Below are 12,204 nucleotides of genomic sequence, written 5' to 3'. Positions count from 1 at the left end.
GGGTGTGATAACGCACAGGGTGATGATGATGAGGTCGGAGATCCCACTTACTGTCAACCCACAGTCAGCCAAGAGATGAGGTCAGCAGAGGAGGTGGAGGAAGATGCTAGTGACGACGAGGTCAGGTTGCGCCTTCCTGGACAGAGACGTAGTACTGGAAGCACGTCAACAACTGCATCCTCAAACACAACTCTGCCTCTCACCACAAGTCGTGGTGGCTCTTCAGGTCGCATGGGTGCTAAGCCTTGCATAGCCTGGGCATTTTTTCAGATCGATAAAGATGACCCAACTCGTGTTATCTGTAACATTTGTCAGCAAAAGCTAAGTAGAGGCCAAAAAATACATAGTTTGAGTACTTCATGCATGAACCGGCACATGGACATGAAGCATAAGTTGCAGTGGGAAGCTCAGTGTGCTACAATGCGGTCTAGCCGGCCGGGCCAACCACCGTCTGCCATATCTTGTGCATCCGCGGCCTCTTCATCCTCTGTGACTGGGGGGACAGCAGTCACACCTGTTTTGGGGCGCAGACCTGCCACCTCTTTACCCGCAACAGCCAGCGTGATTGGCAGGTCATCATTTTCTTTGGAGGTGGTAACACCAGCTGGTCTTGAGCGCTGTCCGACATCGATAGCACCACCTTTGGATCAAGGCAACCTAACATGTCCGCCTGCATCTTCCTCACAGACCGGCAGTTTACCGGGGACACCCTTATCAACCCCGTCTAAGCACAATAGCCAGCCCTCGGTCCCTCAGATGTGGACAAGTAAAAGACCATTTCCTCCTAGCCATGAGAAAGCTAAGAGGTTGAATTTCACCATCTGCAAGCTCTTGGCTACAGAAATGCTGCCTTTCCGCCTGGTGGACACAGAGGATTTTCGAGACCTTATGTCCGTCGCAGTGCCCCAGTACCAGATGCCCAGTCGGCACTACTTCTCAAAGAAAGGTGTGCCTGCGCTCCACCAGCATGTCGCACACAACATCACCGCTTCTTTGAGAAACTCTGTGTGTGACAGGGTGCATTTCACCACAGACACTTGGACGAGTAGGCATGGACAGGGGCGTTACATGTCGCTGACTGGGCACTGGGTAACTATGGTGACAGCAGGACAAGGGGCTGCTGTCCAAGTCTTGCCGTCCCCACGAGTTGTGCGTCAATCCTCTTTATGTCATTTTTCCTCCACTGCTTCTGCCTCCTCAACCTCCTCTCGGTCTTCCACCTGCACCCAAAGCCTGTCTGGTCATGCCACAAGCTTTCTAACTGCGCAGAAGGGATCCTGCACACCTCCTTACTATGCTGGCAGTAGGGCTCAACGTCATCAGGCGGTTTTTACATTGAAATGTCTGGGAAATGTGAGTCACACAGCTGAGGAGTTGTGGTCAGCTCTGGAGAACCAATTTCATGAATGGTTGTCTCCACTGGACCTGAAACCAGGGAAGGCCGTGTGCGACAATGCTGCAAACCTGGGTGCGGCCCTTCGCCGGGGCAATGTCACACACGTGCCTTGTATGGCTCACGTGTTGAACCTGGTTGTCCAGCAATTTTTAGCCCACTATCCCAGACTAGATGGCCTTCTGCAGAGGGCACGGTCGCTGTGTGCTCACTTCCGCCGTTCGCATCCCGCAGCTCAGCGACTTACATCTCTACAGAAGTCGTTGGGCCTGCCACTTCACCGGCTAAAATGCGATGTGCCTACCCGGTGGAATTCAACTCTGCACATGTTGCAGCGACTGTGGCAGCACCGACAAGCCCTGGTGCAATACGTTCTGACGTATAGCCTGGGCCAACGAGATTCAGAGGTGGGGCAAATCACGCTGGAGGAGTGGTCTCAGATCAGGGACCTATGCACCCTTCTGCACAGTTTTGAAATGGCGACGAAGATGTTTAGTGCTGACGATGCCATTATCAGCATGACTATTCCGGTGATTTACATGCTGGAGCACATGTTAAACAGAATTCGGAGTCAGGTGGTGGCACAAGAGGAGGTGGAGGAAGTAGAGGAGGAGGAGTTGTATGCGGAAGGGCTAACATCTGCAAGGTCCAGACGGTCGGCAGCACCAGGGCGGCAGGCATGTGAGGGTGGGGGAGATGATTTTACCAGGGCGCATGGTAGCAGCCAAACTAGTGAGGAAGGTGCAGGAGCCCAGGAAGAAGTGGAGGACGAACTGATGGAAGACTCATCAGATGAGGGAGACCTTGATCACATTTCTGTTGTGCGAGGTTGGGGGGAGAGGACAGAGGAAGGAAGCATGATTGTTACCTCGCCACCAACACAACAGGGACTTGGTGCTCCTGGATGCGCAACACACATGAGTGCCTTCTTGCTGCACTACCTGCAACATGACCCTCGAATTGTGAGAATTAGAAATAATCCTGACTACTGGGTTGCCACACTGTTAGATCCCCGGTACAAAAGTAAATTTGCAGAAATTATTCCTGCCATAGAAAGGGATGCACGCATGCAGGAGTATCAGCAGAGACTGTTGCAGAATCTTACATGTGCTTTTCCACAAAATACCAGTGGTGCACGTAGTGAATCTCACAGTTCCAACTTGCCAACCGTGGGACCGTCAAGTGTTCAGCACTCAAACCGTAACAGAACCACAGTATCTGCTGGTAACATCAATTTTGCGGAATCATTTCACCACTTTTTTAGCCCATCCTTTGCAAGGCCACAGGAGACAAGAAGTCTGACACATAGTCAACGCTTAGAGACGATGGTACAGGAGTATCTCCAAGTAAACATTGAAGCCACGACTGTGTCACTGGACCCTTGCTCTTTTTGGGCTTCCAATCTGGATAAATGGCCGGAGCTAGCCACTTACGCCTTGGAGATCTTGTCATGCCCCGCAGCCAGCGTTCTGTCTGAACGTGTGTTCAGCACTGCTGGTGGTGTGCTGACAGATAAGCGCACGCGGCTCTCCACTGATAATGTAGACAGACTCACGTTCATAAAGATGAACAAATCATGGATCCGAAACGACTTTTCTACCCCTGTGTCATCCTGGGGAGAGTAAAAGTTTGATGATTGGTTAAAATCACCCTACCAACCGTTTTAAGCTTTCAAATTACTAATCATGTTTATCTGTATCTTGACTGGAAAATAATTTGGGCTTTGTAGCAGTGTGCAGCACTGATCCTATTAGGCCATCTATAATAAGCTTCACCAGATTTAAAATTAAAAATAATTTTTAGCTGCATCTAGCCCGGAAAATAATTTTGGGGCTCCGAGATGCGCAAGACACATAAGTGCCTTCTTGCTGCACTACCTGCAGCATGACCCTCATATTGTCAGAATTCGAAGTAATCATGACTACTGGGTTGCCACACTCTTAGATCCCCCAAACTTTTCGATCAACCTTTTCATTTTAATAAAGACCAAAAAAATGGTCATTTTTGAAATTATAAGCATTAGCAGGTTGTTAGAAACTGAAATCAAACAGTTTTCAACTCAAAACTTTATTCTAGGTGATGTTACATTTTCACATAGGACCCCTTGTTCGAAAGGAGCTTCTGAACTCTCTCGTCCATTGAATTTGTCAGGTTTTGGATGGTTTCTGCTTCAATTGTTTTGCATGAGGACAGAATACCCTCCCAGAGCTGTTGCTTAGATGTGAACTGCCTCCCGCCATCATAGACACTCCTTTTAATGATGCTCCAAAGGTTCTGAATGGGGTAGAGGTCAGGGGAGCATGGGGGTCACACCATAAGTTTGTCCCCTTTTATGCCCATATCAGCCAGAGATGCAGATGTTTTATGTGCAGCATGAGATGGTGCATTATCATGCAGAAAAATGATCTTGCTGTGAAATACACGGTTCTTCTTCTTGAACCATGGCAGGAAGTGCTGTTTGAGAAAATCCACATACATTATGGAGTTCATCTTTAGCGCCTTCAGGGATCCTAAAGGGGCCGACAATCTCTCTCCCCATGATTCCAGCCCAAAACATTACTCCACCTCCTCCTTGTTGGCGCTGTAGCCGTGTTTGCGTGGGGTGTCCATCAACCAGCCATCCTCCACTCCATTCATCTGGACCATCGAGCGCTGCACGGCACTCATCCGTGAACAAAACAGTTTTGAAATCAGTCTTCATGTAATGTTTGGCCCACTGGAGCCGTTTCTGCTTGTGTGAAGTGGATAGAGGAGGTCGACAGGATGGCGTATGCACAGCTGCAAACCTCTGAAGGACCCTGCATCTTGTTGTTCGGGGGACGTTGGAGGCACAAGCAGCTTCAAAAACTTGTCTGCTGCTATGACAAGGCTTTTTTGCCGCTGCTCTTTCAACCTGACGTAATTGCCTGTAGGAAAGAGTCCTCAATTTGCCCTTATCAGCACGCACACGTGTGTACTGTGAATCAGCTACATACTTCTTGATTGCCAAGACACTTCATCCTGATCATCGCACAATGTTGATTGTAGTCATGCCTTGACCTAAACACTCCACAATTTGTTGCTTCTCAGCAGCCGACACATCCTTTTTCTTTCCCATTTTGGCAGAAAATGTAGGCTGCTTAATAATGTGAGAGAGCCTTCTTAAGTAGTCTTGCCTTTCATTGGACACACCTGCCAAACTAATTAGCACAGGTGTCTGCAATTGCTTACAGTGATATAAAGAGCCCTGACACACATCACCATCAATGAGTTTAAGTGACAAACAAACAAATTCTTCCCTTATCACTCCTAAACACTTTTTGCATAATAATTTGGAACGCGGTGTACATGTGCTTTTCCACAAAACACCAGTGGTTCACGTAGTGAATCTTACAGTTCTAACTTGCCAACCGTGGTCTGTATGGAATTGTTCAATAAAGGGCCCAAAATTAAGATAACATAGATGGGAGAGGTCTCTATGAATAGGAATTCCTAAGTATTTGATACCCTGTGAGGGCCAGGCAAAGGGAAAGTTGGACTGGATGGAATCCTATATGGATTTAGGAAGGGAGACATCGAGGGCCTCAGACTTCGCTGCATTGATTTTAAAATTTTACCATGTAACAAAGTGATCTATTTCAGCCATAACAGCAGGGATGGATATATGTGATTGAGTGATATATACTAGGACATCATCAGCAAATAGAGAGCACTTGTACTCGGTGCCTCCCACCTCAATCCACCTAATATTGGGGTTATGGCGAATTGATGAGAGCAGGTGCTCCGTCACTAGGATGTATAAGAGAGGGGACAGAGGACATCCCTGCCTTGTCCCATTGGTGATTGTGAAAGGTGATGAAAATGTTCTGACGTACCCCCTGGGCCTTGGGACACCCGGAGCCGGACCCTTTTTGGTGGATGCTGGTGGTTGTAGTCTTCGTGGCGGCGATCCGGTTCCGTGGCTCAGGGCGGTCAAACCAGTGGCGGAACTATTTATGTGGTTTTGATGTTTAAATGTCCGACTACGCCACCCGTGGATTGCGGTCAGAGTGAACCGCCGCTACAGGGCAGACCGCTAAGGCTGGTGTTGTGGGTGCAGCAGAGCGTAGCATAACTCCCCACGGGAGGAGTATAGCCTCAGGGCAGTGTATGCGGAGGATGGGGGTGATGGTGCAGGGCAGCAGCAGTAACGACACGGAGTCAGTGATGCAGTTCAGGGCCTTTACTCACAGTTCTTATTATCCAGACCACGTCTGCAGGTAACGGCTGCCCACGTCGTACTGTGCTCACCAGGTGAGGGGCTCAGACAACTCCCAGATAACTTTGGAGCGCTTCACAGGACCCCCTTTGTGTGTCCTTTGTCTGGCCTTTCTTACCAACACTTCTGTCCGGCTGCCTCGGGCCTCCTCTTGGTAAACTTGGCGCCAGTTTCCCTGACCCTATGTGGTGCCTTCCTAGCGGGTGGAGCAAGGGGCTGCGCCACATAAAATGTCAGAGCCTCCGGTTTCTAGCTGAGGGTCGTTTCCTGCCTCTACTAGTTCGGGGACCGGTCTCCCCCTTTGGCCTGACCCCTCCACGCAGGTGGATTCGGGCGTGCGGTGGCGACTCGCCCGTCCGCACCCCTGGGATCCCTTCATTCCTCGTTCCTGGAGCCTTCTCCGCTCCTCTTCCTTCCTTCTCCCTCTTGCAGGCCTGGGCCTCTGTTACTAGGCCCGCCTCCGGAGCAGAGCTCATGCAGAGCCCCTGCTCCCTGCCACTTCTGCTCAGACTTCTCTGCACTGAACTAAGATGGTGCCCACCTTTTATACTCCCTTCTCAATGCACACAGGAACTGCTTCCTCCCTGCTCCTGCACTGCAGGGTTCCCCTTCCTCAGTGTTCCCTCCCCCCACTCCAGCCAGGGACAGGGACTGTCGTGCCCATCTCAGGGGCATATTGGTCGCCCTGCCCCACGGCAATGTGGTGTAATGCATGCAGGTGTCGGGTCCTGATCCACACTCCATCCTTATCTGAGAGTGAGATATCACACCTCTGGGTGAGGTGCAATACGTCTGTAGCAACCGAGCCCTCGGTGCTACAGTTCCATTTATCTTCAGCCTAGGTGACGTATTGTGATACAGGGCCGTGATTTTGGCTATAAAAGGGTCCCCTAGACCCCTACCCCAAGCTTTTTAAGAGAATCATATATGGCGTGCCAGGAGACTCTATGGAATGCTTTCTCAGCATCCAACGAGAGTATCTACTTACAAATTTTTAACTGCATCTAGCCCAGGAAATACTTTGTGCCTAGTAGCAGTGTCTGCTAGTCAGCGGATTATCCCGGCTGTTAAGCAAGCTACACCACCTGTAGTTTGGACACTTAATTTTTTCAAAGGAAATGCTTCGGGACCACGGGATACTTAGTGAAGAGCATCAGGAGGCACCCCAAGGCATAGGGGCTGGGACTGGCACTAGGATGCCTTGCGGTGGACAGCCGAGCTCGATCCTTATAAAAGCTTTTTAACTGCAGCAGCTTTAGTGGACGCTACTGGAGCTGGAATTACGCGGCTGCTGGCATGAGACTTGCCCTCCAATAGATCCTTGTAAATGGATTTAAAGTGTATTCATTCAAATTAGAGGGACAATTTAAATTAAAAAGCTTAGAGCTGCCTCCACCACAGGGGGGCTCTCTCGACCCACCAGCGGACAGGCACCAGTATTGGGAGAGGGGGGCTGGCCGTCAGGGTTCACCGCGGCTCTGGCACAAACCCGGCGACACGGAGGTGGCACGGGCAGGAGCGGACTGGCCGTCTCGGCTTCTCACTTTTTGGATTTTAGAAGGGCATGACATGCCTATATCTGTGTCTCCCCCTCCTTTTACTCCTCCACCTCTTTTCTTTTCGCATGACTATATGTACTTGTCACTTTTCCATGTGTTAGTTGTGTCTTCTGAGCAGTTTGTCAGCTTTTGGACACCTTTGAAGGTGTTTTCTATGTGTTTCTATGTGTTTTTGTTTGCCTGCCATTGGTTTTAACGGTGTTCGAAGGTGTTCGACGAACAGTTCGACGAACAGTTCGGCGAACACACGGGTGTTCGACGAACCGAACCGAACTCGAACACTACGGGGGTGGCTCAACACTAATTATAATAGGACAAAATACCCACAAAGTAAATATATCTTCCGTCTACAATAACAAAGCATATATTTCTGACACTAGATCCCAATAGACTCTTCAGAACCTGGGAACGATGGTCGGGTGACATGAACACAGCAGAGTTGATTTTACAAGGATGGGAGTGTGTGGGAAAAAATATACTAAATGAAAAATGTCTTGAAACCTATTTTAAACTAATGCATGCAGCCCTATATGGCTTTAATATTCTACCATCACCCAATTTCCCTGGTAGGATAATAGAATGCCCTAAATGTAATACTTTGTCTACAAACTTAAGGCATGGGTTATGGGAATATGCAGCCTCTACTAAATACTGGGGCAGGGTCATATCTCATATAAAAGCTTATTGGAGATTTCACTTGCCATTGGAGCCGCAAGCCCTGCTTTTCCGTCAACTGAGACCCCCTGTGGAACAGAGACAGGGGAATACTGAAAGGATGCCTATATACATGCATTTTTGATAGTGGCATTAATTGTTTAATGAATGGCTTAAAAAGGTCAAACTGAACAATGAAATGTTGGTATGCTAAATGAAACACCTATTGGGTATCAAACTTATGGAAACAGACAGAAACAAAGAAATAATGGCAAAAAAGGTTTTCCCTCTCTGGAAAAGTTTTATTGCTTTTTATTATGATGCTGATGAAATAATAAACATGGTCAGGCTGTTTCAACACACAGAATGCTATTGCCTAGAACAGTATTCCCTAACTCCAGTCCTCAAGACCCACCAACAGGTCATGTTTTCAGGATTTCCTTAGTATTACACAGGTGATGGAATTACTGCCTGTGCAGGTGATGTGATTATCACCTGGGCAATACTAAGGAAATCCAGAAAACATGACCTGTTGGTGGGCCTTGAGGACAGGAGTTGGGGAGCACTGACCTAGAAGTTCTGGGAGGTACTTTAGGGGTTTTCAAAGTTCCACTTTCTGATTATTGGAATGTACGAACCTGTATATCTCACATATGTATGCAAAATAAAGTGCTCCCCTCTCTTCTTCCTGTCTCATCACTTCTTTTTTCCCTCTCCTCTCCTTCCACCCTTCCATCTCCTCTTCTTCCACCCTTCCGTCTTTCGATGTAAAAGGTTATAAATTCAATTGGTTTGCCAAATTATACTCAGGTTACGATACACTTCTATGTCCTAAATATCAGCTGATGTACTAAACTATATTTTGTATTGTATTTGTTTGAATGTTAATGTAACATCCCTGGCGGCGTGCTGGCATGGCTTACCATCTCCCACCATGCAAGACCGCCAACCTACCTATCAGTCCAGGCTGCACACTTTGCTCCAGTACTTGCTGTGTGCATGTCTCTTGTCTGATTGCTTAGGGTGGTGGTGCGGTTACTGCCTGATTCTTAAAGTTACAGTGTGCGCACTCCTAATGCGTCCCCAGTCTATTGCTGTGAGTCACTGGATACATAAACCCCCTCCACCCAGTAGGAGGTGCCTGAGCAACACTTTCTTTCAGTGTGTTCTGTGCAACTGAGTTGCCAGGTCCTGTCCTGTATCTTGTCGGTTTCCGCCACCCTGGGGACTGTATACCCAGGCCTGTTACCTGTATCTGTGAATTCTAGTCCGTTCCGCCACCCTGGGGGCTGTATACCCAAGGCCTGTTACCTGTATCTGTGACTTATAGTCTGTTCCACCACCCTGGGAGCTGTATACCCAGGCCCGTTACCTGTATCTGTGACTACTAGTCTGTTTCCGCCACCCTGGGGGCTGAGTTCCCAGGCTCGTTCCTGTGTCTTGTTCCGGGTTCAGTTCCTGTCTGAACTGTGTCCTAGCTCTTTACCTGTTTGTCTCTATGTCCGTACCTTCCCTTTTCCTGCAGTGTCTGACCTTGCACCTAACTCCAACTCGTTGTCTCTGTACTTCTGTTTGTGAGTTTTGTGTCCACTCACTACTTCATTGTAAGTACCTTGTGTGTATCTGGTTCTGCTTGTCCCGTTTACCTGCCTCCATATCTACCTCCTGTGTTCTAACTATCTTCCTGTGTTTCCCAGTCTGTTCCATGTGAACAGAGCCCTGTCCTGTCTGCCTGCACCTTCTGCTCTGCGGTTTCGTTCTGCTCTGTACTACTCCGCTTGTTCCTCCGCACCTGCGGTTTCGCTCTGCTCTGTTCTGCCTCGCTTGTCCTCCGCACCGGCGGTTTCGCTCTGCTCTGCTTGTCCTCCGCACCTGCGTTTTCGCTCTCCTCTGCTTGTCCACCGCACCTGCGGTTTCACTCTGCCCCGCTTGTCCTCTGCACCTGCGGTTTCGCTCTGCTCTGCTTGTCCACTGCACCTGCGGTTTCGCTCTGCTCTGCTTGTCTACCGTACCTGCAGTTTCGCTCTGCTCTGCTTGTCCACCGCACCTGAGGTTTTGCTCTGCTCTGCTTGTCCACCGCACCTGCGGTTTCTCTCTGCTCTGCTTGTCCACCGCACCTGCGGTTTCGCTCTGCTCTGCTTGTCCTCCGCACCTGCTTTTTCGCTCTGCTCTGCTTGTCCTCTGCACCTGCGGTTTCGCTCTGCCCTGCTTGTCCTCCGCACCTGCGGTTTCGCTCTGCTCTGCTCCGCTTGTCCTCCACGCCTGCGGTTCTGCTCTGCTTTTCCACCACACCTGCGGCTCTGTTCCTGTATCCCCTGTACTGGTCCCTATCCAGCCTGCGTTCCTACCTGCCAGTACCTGCCTGTCTGCATACAAGCCGTGCCTGCCAGTACCCGCCTGTCTGCATACCAGCAGTACCTGCCCGTTCCTGCATTCCCCGGTGTGGGTCAACAGCTGTGACCGGGGTCTGACCTGGAGTAGCACCTGGGTCACCTCCCATGTCCCTCCCCAGACCACGGAGTCGATTAAGCTGCCATGTGCTCGTGGTCGGATCTGGCGAGGCCCCTAGTCATGCCCCTCCAGGCACTCCTCAGTTCGTGGCCCAATGGGACCACTAACCACGCTCACGCCAGTCAGTTCGGGCATCAGCGTAACAGTTAAATTAGGATATTAAAAAAAGCAGCTGTGTCAATAAGAAAAGAAAACTTTAGGCTACGCTTTCATGCAGGGTAAATGCTGTGTTTTTTTCCACTGCATTTTTTTGTGAAAAAAATCTGCTGTGTTTAACTGTCCAAATAAAGTGGATGTGATTTCATGAAAACTCCTGCCCACTGTATGTCTAAAGATGCTGTTAAACTGTGCATTATTTGATGCGTTTTTTTCCCTCTATGGGATTGTTAGGGGAGCCTGAATAAAAATGCATGTGCTAAAAACTTTATTCGTAGAATCAAAAGCTTTTCTGTACTAAAAAAAGCCACAAAAAATGCAAGATATATGGCATCAGCGTCATGACCACTGATATACTGCCAAAAGTGGCAGACAATATGATCACTATGGGTTTCCTGAGTTGGGGGCACTGTCATCCCCATCCATTATCTCTATTTCAATGGTATCAGCATCTTCATACAGATACAGTTGAATACAATGGTGGAACAGGGAGCCATCAGCTCCCTGTTCCACCATTCAGCTTGTTCATTTGTGTATCAGTTCAGCAGGCCCAATGACATCACTAGAACGCACCTGCTGTGCTGAGGTTCTGTCCACATGCAGAACAGACCAGAGCAGCGCAGGGAGTCCATTTTTTTAATTTTTTTAAACTCTACTTGTGTTGGAGGTCAAATTGTTCGAATTCGCTGAGAACCTTCGAATTTCAGGAAACTCGACTCAAAGTCAATACACAGCAGATCGCTCCGCTCATCTTTACTATGTATAGATTTACTCTATCTATAAATATTCATGGACTACTTCATAGAAATGTGAAATCTGTAGAATACAGTAAATGATATAATTACATATCATATTACATTAATATATTACATTTCCTATATGGAAGCTGGAACCTTAGAATTTGTAATAGTTGAATATGTTTTTGTACTTTGTGCAGGTCTTTGGTTGGTGCCTTGTTTGAGCTGCTCGGACAACCGCACATGTGACTGGAGGGCAATATCATGGCAGCCCTATAAATGTCACCATCCAGTATTACAGAATCATGAGTTACAGCATTGTTTGATGGATAGAAAGGTATTTTGTTTAAGCATTATGTTTCATTATTCCAATACTTTATACTATACTGTTAATGTTCAATTACAAATTTACAATGCTACCGATCTGATAAAGATTAAGTGAAGGAAGCCCTTGTTTCTAGATTTAAACAATGTGAGACAGCCCATGAATAAATACTGCAAATTAAGAAGACACTCTATATTAGCAAGTTACTTATTTGCTGACAATTAACCTTTATTTACTAGGACATGGAAAAGAAGGCTAAATCAAGTATAGAGTGTAACGGCAGAATTGTGTGTCTTCAGAATATTACCAGTCGTAAAAGACTTATGTGGAAATTGTGACATCAATTGCATTTGTATGTTAAAAGCCACTGAATTGTTACAGCTACATACTTTAAAAGTTCAGGTTCAAGTAAATAATTGCATTTGTGCCTAAGTTCATTTTCCTCGTAAATGTATACTGCTGCCATGCTCACTTATTGTGTTTGCCTTGCAAAGTTCAACCTATAAAACAGTCTACATATGGAAAATAAAAAATCCAACTTATTGACATGTCAATGAAAGGAACAAGTGAAAATTAAGGATTTGTTGATATTTACTTTGAGTTAAAGGGATTGTTTAGTGAAAACAAGTTAT

General features: G+C 47.7%; 1 protein-coding gene across 2 annotated transcripts in view; it reads left to right on the top strand.

The window, feature by feature from the left end:
- Window positions 1-12,204, top strand: part of CPED1 (cadherin like and PC-esterase domain containing 1) — a 581,247-nt gene that overhangs the window by 502,823 nt on the left and 66,220 nt on the right. For both annotated transcript variants that reach the window (XM_073652067.1, XM_073652068.1), the window contains one exon: window positions 11,448-11,584. In XM_073652067.1, the coding sequence (XP_073508168.1) occupies window positions 11,448-11,584 (137 nt within the window). The remainder of the gene's footprint in view (window positions 1-11,447; window positions 11,585-12,204) is intronic.

The sequence above is a fragment of the Phyllobates terribilis genome, unplaced genomic scaffold, assembly GCF_046119375.1.
Source record: "Phyllobates terribilis strain yellow unplaced genomic scaffold, ASM4611937v1 Scaffold_11__3_contigs__length_659146591, whole genome shotgun sequence".
NCBI classification, from domain to species: Eukaryota; Metazoa; Chordata; class Amphibia; order Anura; family Dendrobatidae; genus Phyllobates; species Phyllobates terribilis.
The sequence above is the reverse complement of the archived record's forward strand: the minus strand, read 5'-3'. Positions and strand labels throughout refer to the sequence as shown.